At 40.1% G+C, this 22,723-nt stretch overlaps 1 protein-coding gene across 1 annotated transcript in view; it reads left to right on the forward strand.

Moving 5' to 3' along the window:
* The window catches only part of CSTPP1 (centriolar satellite-associated tubulin polyglutamylase complex regulator 1), a gene marked incomplete at both ends in the record, with an annotated part of 203,991 nt that overhangs the window by 25,323 nt on the left and 155,945 nt on the right, over positions 1-22,723 (forward strand). The window contains 1 exon segment of the mRNA XM_080707788.1: positions 18,255-18,357. Within this exon segment, the coding sequence (XP_080563914.1) occupies positions 18,255-18,357 (103 nt within the window).

A 22,723-nucleotide genomic window follows, 5' to 3' on the forward strand; every position in this document is an offset into this window, starting at 1 on the left:
GAAACAGGGTCTCTTAAGTCAGCAGGGCTGGCTTGAACCAGGAAACAGGAGGATCGCGCAGATTTGAAGCCTCTCGCTGGTTTGAGAGACCCTGTTTCCAAATAAAAATATAAAATAGGTCTGGGAGTGTAGCTGGACGTGGTAGTACATGTTGTAATCCCAGCATTCGAGAGACTGAGTTAGGATGATCACAGTTCGCGACAACCTCAACTACTTAGAGGCCCTTTGCAACTCAGGAAGACCCTGTTTCAAAATAAAGAATAAAAAGTTGGGCTGGGGGTGTAGTTCAGAGGTAGAATATCCCTGGGTTCCACCGGCAGTAACACACACACACACACACACACACACACACACACACACACTGGATGATAAAAGCTGGGCATAATGGCACACACTTGTAATCCCAGTACTTGGGAGGCCGAGACAGGTGGATGGCAGGTTCGTGGCCAGCCTCAGCTACTTAGTGAGGCCCTCCACAACTTAGTGAGACCTTGTTTCAAAATAAAGAATAAAAAATAGGGCTGGGGGTATAACTTGGAGGTAGAATGCCCCTGGGTTCCACCCCTAGTACCACACACACACACACACACACACACACACACACACACACACACACATTAAAAATGAAAAAAGGTGCCGGGCGTGGTGGCGCACGCTTGTAATCCCCCGCGCTTGGGAGGCGGAGACAGGAGGATCGCGCAGGTTCGGAGCCAGCCGTGCTGGCGTAAGAGACTCTGTTTCCACATAAAAATGTTAAAAAATAGGTCTGGGAGTGTAGCCCGTGGGAGTGTATACCGGAGGTAGAAGGGCTTCCAGGAACCCCAGTGCCACCAAAAAAAAAAAAAAAAAAAAAAAAAAAGAAAAAAGGTGATACTTTAGTGGTGCTGCAATAGTGAATATGTTCAATGTGATATTTTCAGAATAAGCTAAGTTTCAATTTTAAAAAAGGGGAGGAGGGGTGTGAGAATACGTGAAATGGAATTTGCTACCAAACAATTTTGGGTCTTGGCTTGCCATCACTAGCTGTGTGAACTTGAGCAAGTTACTAACTCCCCAAGCCTCAGTTTCCTCAGCCGTAAAACGGAGATAAATATCCAGCTTGCGCTGTGATTGTGAAGCTCACATAGGACGAGGCCGGTTGAGCACAGCGTGCGCTGCTTTTGCGCATCGCGGCCAACCCTCTGACCCCATCGGTTTTGTGTCTTCTGTGTTTACTTGAAGGCCTTTATTGCACATTTCACTCTGAAGGACTGGCGCTCAGCAAATCCATCTTCTGAGAGCTGCTCAATGCTGCCCACACTCGAGAACTACACATCTTATTAAGTGGTTAGTTTAAGGCTCTTTCCCATGCAGATTTGCAAGCCAACTGTGTAAAAATCACACGTTGCACTTGTTGCCTGGCAGCACGTGGCCCTGAGTGGTAGTACACGGCTTGCATTGTGATGTTATCAGTGCTGGGCCAGCTGGCTGAACATGTCCTGCCACTTGGGCTAGGGACTCCATTCCTCAACAGAACGTCAGCCAGCACTCGGGTTAACAGAAAATGACAAACCAGGCATGGATGAGGGAGGCGCCAGCAGAGCAGCGGGATGTCCTTTGATTTGCTTCTGTTATTTGCATGTCTTTCTTGTGATGTCTGTGAAATGTTGAGAATGACAAAGTTTTTAAAAGACCTGCTGACTCTGCCTGGAAAATGTGAAAAACCTCCCGTTTAGAGACCTATTATGTCCAGCTAGCCTGCATTTTCTATATCTTTTTCTTCATTTTTTATTAATGCAAACATTTGCATGAAGACAGAACCTTTGTTTCTTAAAGAGTTCATCTGCTCCTGCTGCTTACTGGCCCTGCTATGCAGGAGCACAACAGAACCTTTGTTATGCTTTCAGCAAAGCTGTTTATGAACGGTGGCTTACTGAGGACTGCTTCCTGTGCTGTGTGCTTCCATTTTGTCTAGAAAGAAGAAAAGAAAATAGTTCTTAGGAGTGAAAAGAATTTGGACTTTCTTTTATTCAAGTCCTGGATGTTGAAATGACAAGTCGCCCCCAAATTTGTGAGGACTGGTAATTGCATCGAATGCATTTTTTCACTTTACCTCCAACATAATGAGGCTCTTAGTAACAATAGCAGGAACAAGTGCCTTCTTATTGGAATAGAGAGAAGGAACAGTAAAAAGGCGACAGAAAGAGTGGTTGAGAACAGGACAAAAGTGGCTTCCTGTAAGAACTCTGATATTTTAAAAGAATGTATTTTGGTACTTAGTGTTCCCACCTGGGATGCCCAGTCCTGAAATGGTTGAGTTGAATAAAGAATAGCCCCACAGTTTATAAATACTGGATACAGTTTATGTAGCCATTCAGTAAATATTTGAATGACTGCTGTGTGGAAGACACTGAATGGTCCTGAGTGTTAAAAGTGGATAAAGGAGAAATGAGTCAGGCTACCTGTCTATCTTTTAAGGAGCAAGGTGTCTAGCAAAGATAGCAAAATATCTCTATTTGCTATTTTGTATACCAAAAATATCTCCATATCAAGGTAGAAAGTTGTATGGAAATATTTAAAATAGGCGTTTAGGCATTTGGAAGAAGGAAAGATTGCTTCTGGCTGGGAGAGAAGCAGGGGAAGCCTCCTTTCATGAAGAAAATGGCATTGGAGTTGGGCCTGGCAGAAAGGGAGGGTTGGACATTGCAGTATTCTTAAAAGTGATGAGTCAGAAATTTATAGGTGTTGTAAAATAAATCCAAAGTATATTTTATAGGGTTCTTTGTTACTGTTTATACCATTAATTTAGACTGATATGTTAAATGTTGGCATGAGTTTTCTGTGTAAACTAATCTGAGACCTCCTTGTCTAGCCTGTGCTGTCCCAGTCATTCATCCTGCATGGTTTTTGTGCTCTTTGGCCTGGGCCTCTAGGGCATTTATAAATATCTACAATAGCATCCTTTACTTTCATTACCAAAATAGAAGCTCAGTGGAATTATTGAGTATTCCTATAGCTATATCCCGTAAGCAATATGTGGACATAGTTTTTAGTGGTTATTTCACAGGTGAGATTCTCATTTGAAAAAACAATCCCCATCTTCATTGAGAGGCATTATCACCCAGAAGAGAAGGACTGGGAATTCTCAGCTCTTGAGTTTCAGCTACTTAATTGAGAACTGTTCTGTATCAGTTTGTCATTGGAAAAAAAAAAATGAGATCCTGTTGCTGTAATTTTAGTTGTGAATACCAACTAATTTCTTTTTTGGTACTAGGGGTTGAACCCAGGGGCCACCTAACTCCAAGCTATACCCTATTTCTACTTTATTTTTATTTTGAAACAGGGTCTCACTAGGTTGATGAGAATCTCACTACTTCCTGAAGCTGTCCTGAAACTTTCAATCCTCTTGTTTTAGCCTCTGAAGTACTGGGATTACAGGCGTGTACTGCCATGCCCAGCCCCCCCAAAAAATTGTGTGTGTGTGTGTTTGTGGTACTGGGAATGGAAACCAGGGACATTCTACCTTCAAGATATACCCCTAGGCTGATTTTATTCTTTTATTTTGAAACAGTGTCTCACTAAGTTGCAGAGGGCCTCACTAAATTGCTGATGCTGGTTGCAAACCTTCCATCTTCCTGTTTCAGCTTCCCAAATACTGGGATTACAAGCATGCACTACAATGTTCGGCATATATATATATATATATATATATATATATATATATATATATATATATATATATTGTGTGTGTGTGTGTGTGGTACTGGGGGTAGAACCCAGGGGCTTTCTACTCCTGGGTTATACTCCCAGACCTATTTTTATATTTTATTTGGAAACAGGGTCTCACTAAGTTGCTGAGAGCCTCACTAAGTAGCTGAGGCTGGCTTTGAACCTGTGCGATCCTCTTGTCTCAGCCTCCCAAGCGCTGGTAATATAAGTGTGCACCACCAGGCCCGGCCCAAATAATTTTTTAAAAGTATTTTTAATATAAAATGCCAAGCAAATGATAAATTATTGCATTAGTATGTTATTGTGTTACTATCACTAATCTGCATATCATGGTTAAATTGCATATTACCAATTTAACAAAAATCCATAAATTGGATAATCTATAAATATAGTTTCCTCCCAAAGATTATGACTTTGTTTTTATTGTGCTGGGAATTGAGCCTAAGGGCATTTTACCTCTGAGCTATAGCCCTATTCTTTTTTTTTTTTTTTTTTTTTGGTGGTACTAGGGATGGAACCCAGGGGCCTTCTACCTCCAGGCTACACTCCCAGGCCTATTTTATATTTTATTTGGAAACAGGGTCTCTTAAGCCAGCAGAGGCTGGCTTCGAACCTGCGCGATCCTCCTGTCTCAGCCTCCCAAGTGCAGGGATTACAAGCGTGCACCACCACGCCTGGCTCTATTTTTTTTTTTTTAATTTTGAAACAGGGTTTCACTAAGTTACTGAGGGCCTGCCTCACACAATTGAAGAGGACCTGCCTCACTAAATTGCTGAGGCTGACAGTGAACCTGTAATTCTCCTGTCTCAGCCTCCCAAGTACTGGGATTACATACATGTGCCACCACAGGTGGCTATTTTATCAATATTTTTGTGTGTGGTACTGGGGATAGAACCCAGGGGCTTTTCTACCTCTGGGCTATACTCCCAGACCTATTTTTATACTTTATTTGGAAACAAGGTCTCACTAAAACCTATGTGATCTTCCTATTTTAGCCTCCCAAGTGCTGGGATTACAAGCATGGGGTGCCACCACACCTGCTTTATTTTTTTAAATTTTGAAACAGTGTCTCACTAAGTTTCAGAGGGTCTTTGGAAGTTGCTGAGGCTGACCATGAACCTATGATCCTCTTGTCTCAGCCTCCCAAGTACTGGGATGATAGGCATGTACTACCCCGCCCATCTAGATTATGACTTTTTTTGTGTGTGTGGTACTGGGGTTCCTGGAAACCCTTGTACCTCCGGGCTACACTCCCAGACCTATTTTTTATATTTTTATCTGGAAACAGGGTCTCTTCGAACCTGAGTGATCCTCCTGTCTCTGCCTTTCAAGCGGGGGGGATTACAAGCGTGAGCCACCACGCCCAGCGTTAAGTTATGACTTTTGATGACTATATAGCGTGATTAATTTTCACCCCACAACCTCACTTCTTCCCTGCCTGATAGGGAATGCAAGTGATGCAAGTGGCATGTGATTGACTCCATGTTTTGTCAATTTTCAGACTTTTAAAAAAAAATTTATGGTCCTCTCTGGAAAATCATTTTGTGAATGTTTGTGGAGTTGATTTGATAACTGCAGTGCTCCATGAGCAACTATTTTGCAGTTATTGTCATGTCTGTTATTACTTGGGTTCTTCATGTGCTCCTTAGCTTGTCACTGTGGGAAACCTAAGTACTATTTTAGATTTCTCTGGCATTCAGGGAGTACATTTTGTTATGATCAGCTTGCTAAATGCTGTAAGTTTGAACCTCTGTGAAAAAAAAGGCTGTAGCTTCTGGCACTTGAAATTGCAGGACTTTAAACTACTGATTATGTATTATGAGATGTAAGCTGGGAACACTGATGTTACAGGATTTAAGTACTTACAGCCTTAGTTGACATCCTCCTTTTTTTTTTTTTTGGTGCTGGGGATTAAATCCAGGGACATTCTACCTCTGAGCTATACCTCTAGCCTTATTTTTTATTTGAAGACATGCTCTCACTTAAATTGCTAAGGCTAAGGCTGGCCACAAACCAATGATCCGCCTGTCTCAGCCTCCCAAGTACTAGGATTACAAGTGTGCACCACCATGCCTGGCTCCCATAATATTTTTTTTAAAACATCACTAGAGCTGGGTGTGGTGGTGCACGCTTGTAATTCCAGCATTTAGCAGGCTGAGACAGGAGGATCACTATTTGCAGACAGCCTCAGCTACTTAGTGAGGCCCTCTGCAACTCAGTGAGACCCTGTTTCAAAATAAAGAATAAAAAATAGGGCTTGGAGTCTAAGGTAGAGTGCCCCTGGGTTCCATCCCCAGTACTAAAAAAAAAATCAATAGATTTGGAAGAAGGAGAACAGGGAGGATTAATGGTTGACCAGAGACTGTTTGGTTGTCAGGGCTCTCAGCCTTGCACAGTTATTAACTCATACAATACCCCTTTTGGTTGAGGGACGTAGACTTTGGTTTTTGATCCTCTGCTTTACAGAGAGATCTTTTGTCACCTCTTGTCTTCTGGTTGTCACAGGTGATGTTGGCCTGTGTGTAATGCTTTGTTTGCCTCTGGCTTGTGTCTTTCGGAATTTGAGTTTGACTAGCTATATAGCAGCACTCTGGGAGTTTGGATACACAGATGCATTGTATTAGTTTTGTTTGTTTTATAATTAATTATTCATGTGAAAGATCATTCCTAGATTTGTAAATTTGTTCTCAGAAAACTCCACGTGGTACATGTCACGTCACACACTCCTGTAAGGATGGTAGTGTCAGGCAGTGACCAAAGGTGGGCTGGCAGCCACTTGCTGCTTACTGGCCTTTAACCTTAGGTAGTTTCCATTACATATCTGAATCTTTCCCCTTTTTCTCTTTCATTTATAAAATGGGGATAGAGCCGGGCGTGGTGGTGCACGCTTGTAATCCCAGTGAATGGGAGGCTAAGACTGGAGGATTGTGGTTCTCAGACAGCCTCAGCTACTTAATGAGGCCCTCTGCAACTCAGTGAGACCTGGCTTCAATATAAAGAATAAAAAATAGGGCAGGGGCATGTAGCTCGGAGGTCAAATGCCCCTGGGTTCCATCCCCAGACACCCCCCCCCCACTATATATATAATGGGGATAATAAAATACCTAATTCATAGGATTGTTGTGAGTAAAAATGAATTAATACTCACAAAAAGCTTAGATTGATGTCCTGCACATGAAGCTTAGTAAATGTTGGCTATCATTACATTGATAGGTTTAACTACCATTAAGTGAAACTTGTAATGATTAAGAACAAATAAAGCCAAAAGAAGGAAATTTTGCCATTTGTGATCATGTGGATGGAGATGGAGGATATTGTGCTAAGCTAAATAAGTAAGACAGAAAAAATACTGAATGATTTTTTTTTTTTTTTTTTTGTGGTACCTGGAACTGAACCCAGGGGCATATATCCAAGCTACTCCCTCAGCCCTATTTTTTTTTTATTCTTTATTGTGAAAGGGTCTCACTAAGTTGTGGAGGGCCTTGCTAAGTGGCTGAGGCTGGCCGTGAACCTGTGATCCTCCTGTCTAAGCCTCCCAAGTACTGGTTACAAGCGCACACCACCATGCTGGCTTGAATGAGTAATTTCACGTGTATGAGAATCCAAAATAATCAGACTCTTAGAAGGGGGGGGTAGTCTTGTGGTTGACTGGATATAGGGGAGAAAGAAATGGGGTGCTATTGGTCAAAAGGTATCAAGTTTCACTTATGCAATTTGAATAAGTTCTATTTATCTAATGCACAGCATGGTGATGAAAGTTAATAAACTATTATACAGTTGATATTTGCTAAAAGGGTGGATCTTAAATCTCATCACGCAGAATTGAGAGCCATGTAAAGTGATGATGTATTAATTACAGTGACATGATTTTTATAGTATATGCTTATATCCAAACATCAAGTTATACATCTTAAATATACAATTGTATATGCTAATTCTATCTCAAAATTGTTTAAAAAGAGCCAGGCGTGGTGGTGCACACCTGTAATCCTAGTACTTGGGAGGCTGAGACAGGAGAACTGCAGGTTTGAAACCAGCCTCAGCAACTTAATGAGGCTGTCCGCAATTTAGCAAGACCTTGTTTCCAAGTAAATAGGACTGGGGTATAACTCAGAGATAGAATGCCCCTGGGTTCAGTCCATAGAACCAAAGGAAGGAAATTGTTTAAAAAAATTAAAGGAGGGAGACCTCCTACATTTATATTAAGTATGTTTCTGGGAATCAAAATTAAACTTACACACAGTTGCTTTATATTCAGAAATTGTTAGTGTGTTTTTTAAGAAAAGACTGACTTTAATTAATCCTTTTTATTTTTTTTAATTGCAAGATCTAATTTTGTTTTGTACCATACTCATTGTATTAATCATGAAGTAATGATTTTGATGAGGAATATAATTAGTGTAATTTAAATGTCACGCCAAAGAAAATATAGGTTATTAGGTTTATAAACTTGGATAACACCTTTTTGAACAGGATACAACACACACACACAAAGCCAAAGAAAAACTTTTGAGGCCGGGAGTGGTGGCGCATGCTTGTAATCCCCGCGCTTGGGAGGCGGAGACAGGAGGATCGTGCAGGTTCAAAGCCAGCCACGCTGGTTTAAGAGACCCTGTTTCCAAATAAAAAATATAAAAATAGGTCTGGGAGTGTAGCCCAGAGGTAGAAGGGCTTCTAGGAACCCAGTACCACCAAAGGAAAAAAAAAAAAAAGAAAAACTTTTGACTATGTCAATATTTAAAACATCTATATAATGAAAGATAAACAAACTAAAAGTCATAAGGTAAATATATGTACTTGTGACATATATAGAATTAGAAAAGTCTACAAGTCCAGAGAAGACAACCAGACAGGAAAGTTGGAGAAGGATACTAATATATTATTCGCACAAGAAGAAATATAAAGAAACATGAAAATGTGCATTACTTTATTTGTAATCAAGAAAACTAAAAATGACAAACTATTTCATAACTATTCATTTGACAAAATTACAAAGTTTTAGATCAAAGATAGTGAAAACAGATACTCTGATGGCTGGCAAGAGTGTAAATTGGAACAAACACTTTGTAAAAACAATTTTCCATATCTAGTAAATGTGAAGATGTGTCTTATGAAATTCCAGGTCCATTTTGACATATCTACCTTAGAAGAACTCTTGCACGGATACACAAAGAAGCATGAAACATGTGCAAGAATGGGGCTGGGAGCCGGGCGTGGTGGCGCACACTTGTAGACCCAGTGCTTGGGAGGCTGAGACAGGAGGATCGCAGGTTTGCCGTCAGCCTCAGCTACTGAGTGAGGCCCTTCACCACTCAGCGAGACCTTGTTTCAAAATAATAAAAAATAGGGCTGGAGATGTAGTTTGGAGGTAGAATACCCCTGGATTTCATCCCTAGTACCACACACACACACACACAAAAAAAAAAAAAAAAAAAAAAAAAAAAAAAAAAAGAAAGAAAAAAGAAAAGGAAAGAAAGAAAAGAAAAGAAAAATGGGGCTGGGAGTACAGGTCACCGGTAGAGCAGTTGCCTAACATGCAGGAGGCCCTGGGTTTGACTGATGCAACCTACACACATAAAAAAGTTGTTCAACACTGCAGCAGGGGTTTTTTGTTGTTCATGTGTTTGTTTGTTTGTTTGGTACTGGGAACCGAACCCAGGAGCATTCTATATCCAAGCTGCACACCCAAATCTATTTTATTTATTTATTTTTGTGGTATTAGGGATTGAACCCAGGAGCATTCTACCTCTGAACTACATCCCTAGCCCTATTCTATTTATTTATTTATTTTACAGGTCTGGGGATGAAACTAGGGGGAATTCAACCTCTGAGATACACCTCCTGCCCTATTTTTTATTCTTTATTTTGAAACCGGGTCTCACTAAGTTGCAGAGGGCCTCGCTAAGTAGTTGAGGCTGTCTGAGAACTGCGACCCTCCGGTCTCAACCTCCTGAATGCTGGGATTACAAGTGTGCGCCACCATGCCCAACTTCTTTCTTTCTTTTCTTTCTTTCTTTCTTTCTTTCTTTCTTTCTTTCTTTCTTTCTTTCATTGTTTATTTATTTATTTATTGGTGGTACTGGGGATGGAACCCAGGGGCCTTTTACCTCCGGGCTACGCTCCCAGACCTACTTTATATTTTATTTGGAAACAGGGTCTCTTAAGCTAGCTGAGGCTGGCTTCGAACCTGTGCGATCCTCCTGTCTCAGCCTCCCAAGCACGGGGATTACAAGCATGCGCCACCACACCCAGCCTCTTTTTATTTTTAAACAGGGTCTTGTTAAGTTGCTGAGGGCGTTGCTAAGTTCCTGAGGCTGGTCTTGAACCTGTGATCCTCTTGTATCAGCCTCTCAAGTACTGGGATTATAGGCCTGCATGACCACTTACAGCACAGTTTTTTTTTTTTTTTAGCCAAAATATGGAAACAACAGAAATATTTATCAGTAGGAAAATACTTACCTTTGAAAAATATCAAAAGGATTGTTTCTGTATTGTTTTATGTGAGATTTTCACATAATGTTGAATGAAAAAAGCAAAGTACAGGAAGTATCTATCATTTACTTAAAAATAACTTAAAACCAACTTATAAACTGTTTATTTCTATGTTTTTGAAAGTATGCATCTCAAAGTGATAATAGGATTTCGGGACCTGGGTTATTAGTTAATCAATAACTCATATCTATGGGAACTGGGATTGGTCTTTAGCCTTTTGTGTATCATTTGAACTTTTAATTACATTTGTTATTAAAAAGAAATATTTGTGTCAGGAATGTGGCTTACACCTGTAATTCCAGTGCTTAGGTGGAGACAGTAGGATAGCAAGTTCAAGGCTAGCCTCTGCAAATTAGCCAGACCCTGTCTCAAAAGAAAAATTAAAAGGGCTGGGGGCGCCACTCAGAAGTAGAGCATCCTTAGGTTCAATCCCCAGTATCACAACAAATAAAACTGTAAAAAAAAATCTTGCTAATACTTTATCTGACTTACCTACTTAAAGTTCTTTTCTAGTATTATCCATGAAAACCCAGCAATTTCTAGTAATTAACTTAAGAAGGGGCACATTGTAAGCTTTTGGGTTTTTCTTGTGTTGTTTTCATTTTGGTCTTGAGAAGTATTAGAGTTTAGTAGAAAGGCCTTGCCTTTGGAATCAAACCCAAGTATTAATCCTAGCTCAGTCATTTATTTATACTTTGGGCAGGTTTCTTAAGCTCTCTGAGCTTCAAAAATGATTACCTACTTCACTGGGTTGTGCTAGTTTTTCTCATTTCCTCATCCCCTTGAGTCAAGGGAAATTGGTCTAGCGTGGTTTAAGATCAAAGATGGTCTTGAATGGATGATAATGTTTCACCAGATCACACAGAATACCAGTAAAAATGGAGGATGTAAATAATTAATTTTAGAGGTCAGTGACTTTTTAAACCATTAAGATATATACTTGTATCTCAGAACAGCAAATATTATGTTAGTAATTAATTTTTTTATTTTTATTTTTTGTGGTACTGGGGATGGAACCCAGGGGCATTCTACCTCTGAGCTACACTTCCAGCCCTATTTTTTATTCTTTATTTTGAAACAGGGTTTCACTGAGTTGCAAAGGGCCTCACTCAGTAGCTAAGGCTGTCAGCAAACCTCCATCTTCCTGTCTCAGCCTCTCAAGTACTGGAATTACAAGCGTGCGCCAACACGCCCAGTTGATGTTAGTAATTTTTTTAATTTTTATTTATTTATTTATTTATTTTTTTGTGGTACTGGGGATGGAATCCAGGGGCATTCTACTCCTGAACCACACCCCTAGCCCTGTTTTTTATTCTTTATTTTGAAGCAGGGTTTCACTGAGTTGCAAATGGCCTCACTAAGTAGCTGAGGCTGTGGGAACCCTGATCCTCCTGTCTCAGCTTCTCAAATGTTGGGTTTACAAGCGTGCGCCACCATGCCTGACTTAGGTTAGTAATTTATAAATGATAATAAATTTGAAACTTCTAAGCAGTTTACATGGTGTGTTGTTGGTTTACAGGCTTACTTTCCTTACCTTAGAGACAAGTCTTAATTTAGTTCAACAAATATTTATTTGTGCCAACCAGCATCTGAATCTCAAAAACCAAACATAAGCCTGGTGCAGCGGTATATGCTGTAATCCCAGTACTTGGGAGACAGAGACAGGAGGATTGCAGGTTCAAGGCCAGCCTTAGCAATTTAGTGAGACCTTGCTTCAAAATAAAAAATAAGCTGGGCATGTGGCACACTCTTGTAATCTCAGTACTTGGGAAGCTGAAATAGGAGGATTCCAAGTTCACAGCCAGTCTCAGTTACTTAGTGAGGCCCTCTACAACTTAGTGAGACCCTGTTTCAAAGTAAAGAATAAACCAGGCGTGGAGGCGCATGCTTGTAATCCCAGTACTTGGAAGGATGATACAGGAGGATCACAGGTTCATGGCCAGCCTCATCTACTTAGTGAGGCCTTCTGAAACTTAGTGAGACCCTGTTTCAAAATAAAGAATAAAATATAGGGGTGGGGATATAGTTCGGAGGTTGAATGCCCCTGGTTTCAATCCCAAGTACAAGAAAAAAATTAATTAAAAAAATAAGACTGGGGGGTATAGCTCAGAGGTAGAATGCCCTGTGTTCAGTCCCTAATACCAAAATTAATAATAATAAAAATAAACACACACACAATTTGCTTTTCACATATATATTAATAACCTTGTATATATCTATTAATATCACACATAGTAACATATGAGCAGTTTTCCAGTGAGACTTGTTTATTTTAGCATTGAGATGTATTTGTATTAAATAATAATTTGAAAAATAAAAGTTGTGTAACTAATGTTATAGGTGGAAATTCTAGACCCCTCAAGCAAAACTTTCCAAATCTGACCCCTTATCATTTAATTGCAAAATGAATAGCTTACTCTTTGATGGTATTTATGCTTGGGAAGAGAGTAAAAGGAAATTGTTTAGGACTTTCCCCATATAAATTAGGGCCTCCTTAGTAATTAGTAGTTAAGTGAATGCTTCCCACAAGTTTAAAAGCTATAGCTAAAATGGGTATATGATTATGTATGTGATTATAGGTGTAGGATTTATGTAGCCCCAAATCTTTGGATATAGTCTGGAGATATTCTTATTTGGATGGAGAGAACTTTAAGTAAGTGGGTATTTATTGAGCATACTATGTGTCAAGCACTATGCCAAGATTATTGTATAGATTATTTAATCCTTGCTATAGTCTTTGGTGGTAGGTACTGTGATTGCCCAAATTTTGCAGAAAGGTCAGAGAGATTAGGTAACTTGCATATAGTCACACACTAAGTGTCAGAGCTAGATCTCAAATATTGGTGGTTCTGAGTTAAGAGCCCATGTTCTTAACCATTGTAGTAAATTGCTATGCTGTCTTAATCTGTAGAGTCAGTATAACAACATAATCATTACTATGTTACCTTTTGTATATATAAAATGTTTTCTAAAGTACTAATTTATTATCAAACATATTATTATGATCATACCTGTTTTTTTGTTGTTGTTGTTTTGCTTTTGTACTGGAAATTGAACCCAGGAGCATCCTATTTGTGAACTAGACCCCCAGACTTATTTTATTTTGAAACAGGATTTCCCTAAATTGCTGAGCTCTCGCTCAGTTTAGATCCTGTGATCCTCCTGTCTCAGCCCCCCAAGTTTTAGGATTACAAGTTTGCACCACTACGCCCGGCTTTGTACCTTTTTTAAAGCAGGTTTGACACAGTGATCAGTGGTGGTGGGGGACAGTACTTAGAAATTTCTGATTCATAATTACCTTCATTTCCTCTGTTCATATAAGGATCATGCAGTATTTATTGACATTTATTTTTAGATTTTTCCGTGTAATATCATGAACTTCTTAATGCTTATCTTAGACAGTGGTGCTATCTGAGCAAGATGTGTAACTGGGCTTTAGTGTGGATTTTGAGACAATAGAGTCTTAGTGGCGCATGTTAAAAGACCTAACCTGCTCTTGTTGGGGAGTCACAGCAAAGCAGGAGAGGAAAAGTCAGTCTTAAATGCTTTTCCTTCCCAAGAGGCAGCAAGGGTGCCCAGATATCTCTGCCCTCCAGGGGTGCAGGTGTGCTGTCTTAATTCTTTAATCATTCACATAAATTAAAGCCCATTCCTTAGCATTTAAAAAATAATATAAAATGACACTCTCCATGTTTTATCGCCAGGAAAAAGCTTTGAACTTCTGTCTTATTGAAGTTTGATAAACTGTAAGGATTTTCCAGGGTTGGGTGGTTCACTTAACCACAGAGGGAACATTTGACTGATAAGAACTGCAGGTGAAGGAAACCACCAAGGAGCAGCAATTAGAGAGAGCTTCAAGTTTGGCTGTTGGCTGGTGTGAAATTCTCAAAGAAAGAGGCTCTTCCTACCTCTGCTGCTCTTCGTAGGTCCTTTCTTCACCCACAGATTAAAAAGGGAAGCAGGGCTTTCTATTTCCACTTTGTGAATTGGGAATGGGTGGGGTGAATACTTTGTGGTAGGGTGGTTCTTTGTAAGAAACTTTGAAATTTAGGGACAAGTTCTAACTTCACACAAATGCTATTTGGTATACAGGTGGGGACAGGATAGAAAGGTGCGCACACACGTGCCTGCACATCCCCCCACAAACTCACACAGACACACAGAGATCACATTTCTCAGGTGATTTTAATATTTATACACACCTTCCTTTGTATTCTGTATAAAATAAAGATAATTTTTACTTCTATAACATTATAAAGTATTCTTGGTATCATATAAACCTTGGTTTGAATCTTGGCTTCTGTGACTATTGGCTTTGTAATCTTCAGCAAAGTACTTTAACTCTAAAAATCTCTCAGTTCTATCATCTGTAAATGAAAGTATAAAAATGCCTATCATCGCCAGGCACGGTGGCATACGCTTATAATCCCATTACTAGGGAGACTGAGACAGGAGGATGGCAGGTCCACTGCCAGCCTCAGCTCCTTAGGCCCTCTGCAACTTAGTGAGTCACATGCACACACAAAGTGGGTAGGAAAGGAATGGGGAGCAGAGGTAGAGACATAGCTGATTTTAATGTTAGTTTAACCACTTTCTTCCTAATTTAATATGTGCTTAATGATTTGTATTTTGGAAATAACTAATACCAGAACTTGACATCTATCATTTCCTATTTTCACTGTTTTCACTTTCTTTTTCTTTCTTTTTGGTGCACGGTCTGTACATGCTACTACATGCTCTACCACCGAGCTACGTGCCCAGCGTCCAGTGTGGGCCTTTTGCTTTTTGTTTTAGCAGTCCTGGGAATGGAACCCAAATGCTAGGTATGCACTCTACCATCCCCAGCCCGTTAAAGGGATACTTTTCCAGTTGGATGAACTGCCGAGTTGATGAAGGGCTGGTTTGTTTTCATGTCTTCACATCTTTTTTGGGGGGGGGGGTGAGGGAATGTTTTCAGTGGTTGATGCTTTGCATAGAGAGGCCATGGAATGTGCGTGTGCCATTCTTCCGTACTTTACTGGTGCAAGCATGATGGAATCCTAGGTCAATAGAGTCACTTGTCAGATGCCAACTCACTGGAATTCAGCTTGGTAGATATGCTTATTTGTTATAAAAATTCCACTAGACTATCAGGATTTTAGAAATAGTTTTTTTGAAGCTTTTTTTTTTTGCCAATTCTAGGTAATTCCTCCATATTTTCTCAAGGAATGAAAGTGTAAAAGAGGAGATGTCCTTGGTAGCCAACTTTATGGAATTGCTGTTTGGAAGGATATTCATTACTGTTGGGTATTTTGTTCTCATTGCTACAGAAAAATATATTTTTCTGAATTTTGGGTGATAAGTGGGAACATTAATTGGAAGCTTCTATGTAAAGGGTGCCAGGATATGGCCTATGTTGTTTACAGAAGTAACCCCCAAATAACCCTTTCTGATAGGCATATATTATATATATATAATCATATACTATGCACCAGACACTGGTGTTGTACATGCATTATTTTATTTAATTCTTCTAAACCTATCTGATAGGTAAAGTAGGATTATCACTTTCAAAGAGGAAACAGCCCAACATGGTGGCACACACTTGGAATCCCAGTACTCGGGAGGCTGAGACAGGAGGGTCCAGGTTATTGGCCAGCCACAGTTACTTAGTGAGGCCCTCTGCAACTTAATGAGACCCTGTTTTAAAATAAAGAATAAAAATAGGGCTGAGGGTATAGCTTGAAGGTAGAAAGCCTCTGGGTTCAATTCCCTGTACCAAAGGGAAAAAAATAAACAAGAAACAGATTAGGAGAAAATTTGCTCAAGGTCACAGAGCTGGGAAATGATAGGGCTGAAAATAGAAGTTGGTAATAAAATAAGGCTAGGGGTGTAGCTCAGAAGTAGAATGCCCCTGGGTTCAATTTCTGAATTTCGAAGCCCAAGTTTTTTCTCTTTTGTGGTACTGAAAATTGAACCCAGAGGTGCTCTTCCACTGAGATACATTCTCAGCCTTTGAGTTTTGTATTTTGAGTCAGAGTCTCGCTAAGTTGCCTGGACTGGCTTCGAGCTTGTGGTCTTCTTGCAGCAGCTCCCCAAGTCCTGGGGGTGCACCACTGTGCTCAGCCAAAGCGAGTTCTTAACCAGTGATTTTTAAGCTTCAGGGTACATAAGAGGGAACAAAGTATTTAGCAAAAATTATTGGACTCCCAGTCAGATATCTCACTAAATCTGGGGTGGTGCCATACTACAAATCTGCATTTTAAAAATGATGTCATTAATATATTTTTATTAGCATAGAATATTTTATTTACTAGCATTTTAACAGGGAATCCTAGGTGCTTCCAATTAAGGAGTTTATTAACCTTATTTTGAGAAGGAAATTTAAATTATATTGCTTTCCAGTTAGGCGTGATGATGCACATATATAATCCCATATTGGGAGGGCTAAGAGGAAGATCACAGGTTTGAGACTAGTCTTAACAACTTTAGCAAGACCCTGTTTCAAAATAAAAAAATAAGCCAGGTGTGGTGGTGCACTCTTGTAATTGAGTACTTGGGAGGCTGAGACAGGAATATGGCAGGTTTGTGGCCACCCTCAGCTACTTAGTGAGGCTCTCTGCAACTTAGTGAGACCCTATTTCAAAATAATAAAATAAAAAGATAGGACTAGGGGTGTAGCCTAGAGGTAGAATGCCCCTGCATTCTATCCCCAGTGGAGGGAAAGGGAAGAGGAAGAATAAAATAAGTAGGGCTGTGTGTATAGCTCACGGAGGTACAATGCCCTCAGGTTCTATCTCCAGTACTGCAAACAAAGAAAAATAAAAAAATAAAGAATAAATAAAAATAGTAAAACGGCAAGCCAGGTGTGGTAGTATATACCTGTAACCCCAAGACTTGGAAGGCTGAGACATGAGGATTACAGGTTTGAAGCCAGCCTCAGCAACTCAGTGAGTCTCACATCAACTTAGTGAGACCCTGTTTCCAAATAAAAACTAAAACAGGACTGGGATGGAGGCAGAATGCCCCTGGCTTCAATCCCTAGCCCCACAAAAAAGAATGAAATAAAATGAGCTGGGAGTGGGGCACAGTGGAACAGGTTTTTAATCCTAGTACTTGGAAAGCTGAGACAGGAGGATTGTAAGTTCAAGGCCAGCCTTGGCAACTTAGTGAGACTGTTTCAAAAATAAAAAGTAAAATAGGGCTGGGATGTAGCTTAGAGGTAGAATATCCCTGGGCTTAATCCCCAGCGCCTGTAAAATAAATAAATAAAACGGGCTGGAGGTATAGTTCAGTGATAAGTTGCCCCTGGGTTCAGTTCCCAGTAGCACACACACAAAAACATATTGCTTTCCACACTCACTAAAGAAGAAAACAGGTATAGATAAAATAACTATCCCAGAGTAAGCTATGGAACAGCCATGAGTCAAAGCCAAGTTTGTCTAGCTCTAATACGCACACTCTAGAATACAAACTCGTGATTAATTCACACATTTCCCAATCACCATGAATATAGAAAACATGATATCTAGTAAACGGAGCTACCCAGATCTCGTGCTCTTGTTATTTACCAATGTAATACCTTACATATACAAGGGTACTGTAATTTTCATGTTCCTTAAACTTTTTAAGTTACTTTAAAATGAAACAAAGAGCTGAGATTTCTTTACAATCAGATCATTTATACTTTAGGTGTGAAGTCATTAACTCCATAGAGTAAGCTCATCTGAAGAAGCAGGAAAAGATGGCAGGAAGTGTAGAGGGGAACTTCCTTGTGTAATAGCTAAGAGGTGTGAAAGCTCTTCGGCCTCCTAGTCCCCACTGAACTGAGGAATGAAGAGTTGACGCTGAAGGAGACAACCAGTCAGATGGCAGTAGGCCACACTCTACAGCATCTCCCGTTCTGCCCTGGGGTCATTGCTCAGTTAGAGCCAGCAACTCTGCTCTGCCCATTCCAGTCCACTTCCTCGGGCAGACTAACACCGATTGACTTGTATGGCCTCCTACTGGGCTGGGGAGAACTTTATTTAAGAACACTTTTAGATCACTCATTTTCTGTTGCTTTTTGTTTGCAGCTCAGCGCCATGTACTCACATACATGGAGGATGCAGTGTGCCAGCTGCTGGAAAACAGGGAGGATATTAGCCAATATGGCGTTGCCAGGTTCTTCACTGAATAGTAAGTACATGGACGCTTTGCTAATAGGGCAAACCCAGAGGGGGTACTTGGAAGCAGGTGGGGTACATAAAGAGTAGAGCTGGACAATGATGATTATGCTTAACTTTGGTAGGTTGGTTGAAGGCTGCCCAACATTTTGAAGCATACCTGTGGTGCAAGTAATTTTGTCCAGTGACATGTCTCATGAATGGTCATGGCTATAGTAGCTTTGATTTACTAAATTTGTTTAGGTCCATCTCTTTTTTTTTCTTTGTATTGCTAGGGATTGAACCCAGGGGCCTCATGCATACTAGCCAAGTGATCTACCACTGGCCTCTCTTTCAGTTTTTGCATTTTCTCCTTTATTCTAACCTGTATTTTTCATGGCTGGCTTTTCTCATGGGGTTTTTTAGGATGATGTTCTTGTGCAGTTTTCTTTCGATGGGATGTTGTGTTAATCACTTAATGATTTAAAAGTATTTCTGGAGGGAGGACATCTTTCATAGACTATACTTTTGAAGAGTCATGTTCATGATAATGTATGACTGAACTATGTAAAAGTAAAAATGATTACCACTTTTAGAATATCATAGAGCTGTTTTTAGGCTCAATGAGATACTTTAAAACACCACTGAGCATTGTGGAACATGCATGTAATCCTAGCCACTTGAGAGGCTGTGGCAGGAGGATCACAAATTTGAGTCCAGCCTGGGCAACTTAGCAAGACCTTGTTTCGAAATAAAAATTTAAAAAAGGGCTGGGGATATAGCTTAGTGCTGGGGCTAGTGCTTAGTGGGAAAGCACTTGCCTAGTATGAGCAAGGCCCTGAGTTCAATTCTTAGCACCACAAAAGGAATAAAAATAAAACAAAATTAGAATCACCTTCATGAAAAAATGCTAAAGAAATACAAAGCATTATTTTTTATTAATGGTATGCTATCACATATTTATATAATCATTTATAGCAGATATTAGATGCTTAGCATATAATAGATATTAGGATTCTTTTTCCTTTTTAAGTTTGGAGATAAGACAGCTATTTTAATGTCCTAAACTTGAGTTGCTGTTAGAGGAATGCTTTACTATCACTGGTTCTTCTGTTGAACTAGAGTTCTACTGGGGTATTAGAGCTTGAAACCAGGAGTTTTCTACCACTGAGCTATATCTCTCACCTTTTTATTTTTATTATTTACTTACTTACTTACTTTTTTTTTTGCAGTACTGGGGATCGAACCCAGTAGCATTCTACCTCTGAGCTACACCCCAGCCCTATTTTTTTTCTTTTATTCTGAAACGGTCTCACTGAGTTGTAAAGGACTTCACTAAGTAGCTGAGGCTGGCCATGAACTGCGATCCTCCTCCCTCAGCCTCCCAAATGCTGGGATTACAAGCATGTGCCACCATGCCTGGCTTTTATTTTTTATTTTAAGACAGTATCTAACTAAATTGCTCATGCTAGCCTCAAACTTGATATCCTTTTGTTTCAGCCTTTCCAGTCGTGAAATAGAGCTCTTCTAAATAAAATCTAGACTTTTTTTTTGTGGCATTCTACCTCTGAGGTATACCTCCAAGCCCTATTTTATTTTTTATTTTGGAACAGAGTTTAACTAACTTGCCAGGGGCCTTTCAAAGTTGCTGAGGCTGGCTGCAAACCTGCAATCCTCTTGTCTCAGCCTCCCTGGTACTGGGATTACAGGTGGCACACACCTGTAATCCCAGCTTAAATTTATCATGGATTGGAATTTTAAGTTCTTGGGAAAGACAAGCTTTCTGGGAGGAAAACTAGTTCCTTCCCTCAGTCTTTTAAAGGAGGATGAAGTAAGGAAAGAGTTTTGTTCTCATGGTGTGGGCTGAAGCAAACAAGGTGGTGAGGGCATAAATACTGAGATTGAATAGCCTTGCTTGCTTTTATAGACAAGCTTCAGGGTCACATTTCTAGGCCATTTAATCTGTACCAGCACTGAGGCAGCTCCTTGCCAAGTGAAACGGGACTCTTCTGGGCAGCGCTTCTTCCTGGCAGTTTTTCGTGTAGCCCCTCCTTTATAAGTCTTCACTATTATGCGGGTTCCTTGGACAGGCATCATCTTTTCTTCATCCTTGTTTTCCCAGAAATTGGCAAGATGCTTAGCATAAAATAGATGTTAGGTAAAGACTTCTCCACTCTATCACTATATATCAAGTATTGCACAGTATCGACTCCTTTTCTTGTTTGTGATATAAAGACTGCTTTGTTATTTTCCTCTCTCTCTTGTATTTTGGGGTAATACTCTATATTCTGCCTTTTAAGAAGCTGTATGCCATGTGCCTAGCATTCCAGCCGCAAAACCCACTGGTCTGTGTAACTGATGCTGAACTCTTGAGAACTAGCAGAAAGACTTGCAACTGTTTCAGAATGCTTTTGACTGTAGGTAGCTTTTTATCCATAGTACACTTGAAAAATATCTTAAGGTTTTTTTTCTTTCACAGTTCTGATAGAGATCTAGTTGCTAAGTGAGCTGTTTTTGGTTCCCAGGAAACTAAAAATTACATAATATGAGTGGCACATACCTGACACTAATACATCTCTAAGACATCAAATTGGCCTAACATAAGTTATTTGGTGAAGTGAAAAGTGAATCAGTATCAAGGCTCCAAAAATGTATTATTTTTAAAGACTTGAAGCTGGGTGTGGTGGTGTATGCCTGTAATCCAGTACTTGGGAGGTTGAGACAGGAGAATCACAGGTTCAAGACCAGCCTCAGCAACTTAGCAAGATTCTCAGCAGCCTAGTGAGAGACCCTGTTTTAAAACAAAGCAAAAAGCCGGGCGTGGTGGCGCACGCTTGTAATCCCCGCACTTGGGAGGCAGAGACAGGAGGATCGCGCAGGTTCGTAGCCAGCCGCGCTGGTTTAAGAGACTCTGTTTCAAAAAATATAAAATAGGTCTGGGAGTGTGGCCCGGAGGTAGAAGGGCTTCCAGGAACCCCAGTACCACCAAAACAACAACAACAACAACAACAACAACAACAACAACAACAAAAAACAATATAAAATGAGGCTAGGGCTGTAGCTTGGAAGTCGAATGCCCTAGGGTTCCATCTGCTGTACTGCAAAACAAAACAAAACAAGTGTCTTCCTAAATTACTATGTGCTGGCCTTGAACCTGTGATCTTCAGTTTCCCAAGTACTGGGATTATAGGTGTGCGCCACCACGTCCAGCAGTTCATTACCATTGAAATGTTTAGTGTTGGCCTTTAAGAGGATACTATTGAAACTGTCTTAAATAGCTGGAAGCATGATTTTTAAAGCTGCATTTACTGTGTGCTTATATCTCCCAGTTTCAAGTTCTGGCATTTTCATATATTTGATGATGGATGATTTAACCTTTAAAGTGTGTAAAAGTGCTCCTAGAAATTGTCTGTGGGTGGCTTTCCCTTTGATTTTCTTCTCTGAGTCTGCTTGCCCTCTCACCTTTGCTGTCACCTTGGTGGTTCATGTTTTCAAAGTCCACGATTATTCCAGCAAATCTGGATAAACTGTAAAATTCAAATGTCCTAGCAGTACCGTGTGGGTCATATTCCTGTGGACACTCTTGAGAGAAGGCACTAAATCCCAGAGGATTTTATGTTGTATGTAATCTCTACCTCTGGGTGTTTGTCCTTCAACCAGGAAGAGAAGGTAAGAGTAATTAATATTTAGAGGTGCTCCTCTAAGAATGGCCCGCATCCTCGCCGCCGGCTCAGGCCCTCTGAAGAAGGGCATCCAAGAAACTGAGGCTGGAGTAGCTGTGACTTAGAGACCACAGCAGAGTGGGACCAGGGTCTTGTGGTAAGGATAAAATGAAAAAATGTGGCTTTTTAAGACTTTGAAGAGAAAAACAGGCTGAAATCTGAGAATTCCTATTAGGATCGGGAACCATTCTTCACAGGCTAAATTGATAGTTGCAACCCTGTGGCATCAGGGAGCTTGACCTCCACATACTAATATAGAAAAGAGTGACGTTCTGTGGTCTTGGTCAGTGGGCCCAGGAGAGCTCTTTTTTATGATCAAGTGTCTTGTTTTTGTTTAAAAAAGTAGGTGTTTTTTTTTGGTGAAGTTTTGATTATGACTGTTTTGGTTGCAGGAAAAGAAGTATACAGATTACCTTCATTGAGGTTTATTTTAAGTATGAAAACAGGACAGAACTCACTCAAAATTATTATTATTATTATTATTATTATTATTATTATTATTATTGGTACGGGGGATTGAACTCGGTGGCATTTTACCTCCAAGCTATACCCCCAGCCCTACTTTTTTTTTTTTTTTGGTGGTACTGGGGTTCCTAGAAACCTTTCTACCTCCAGGCTACACTCCCAGACCTATTTTTTATATTTTTATTTGGAAACAGGGTCTCTTAAGCCAGCAAG

Source organism: Muscardinus avellanarius (assembly GCF_963383645.1).
Source record: "Muscardinus avellanarius genome assembly, chromosome: 1".
NCBI classification, from domain to species: domain Eukaryota; kingdom Metazoa; phylum Chordata; class Mammalia; order Rodentia; family Gliridae; genus Muscardinus; species Muscardinus avellanarius.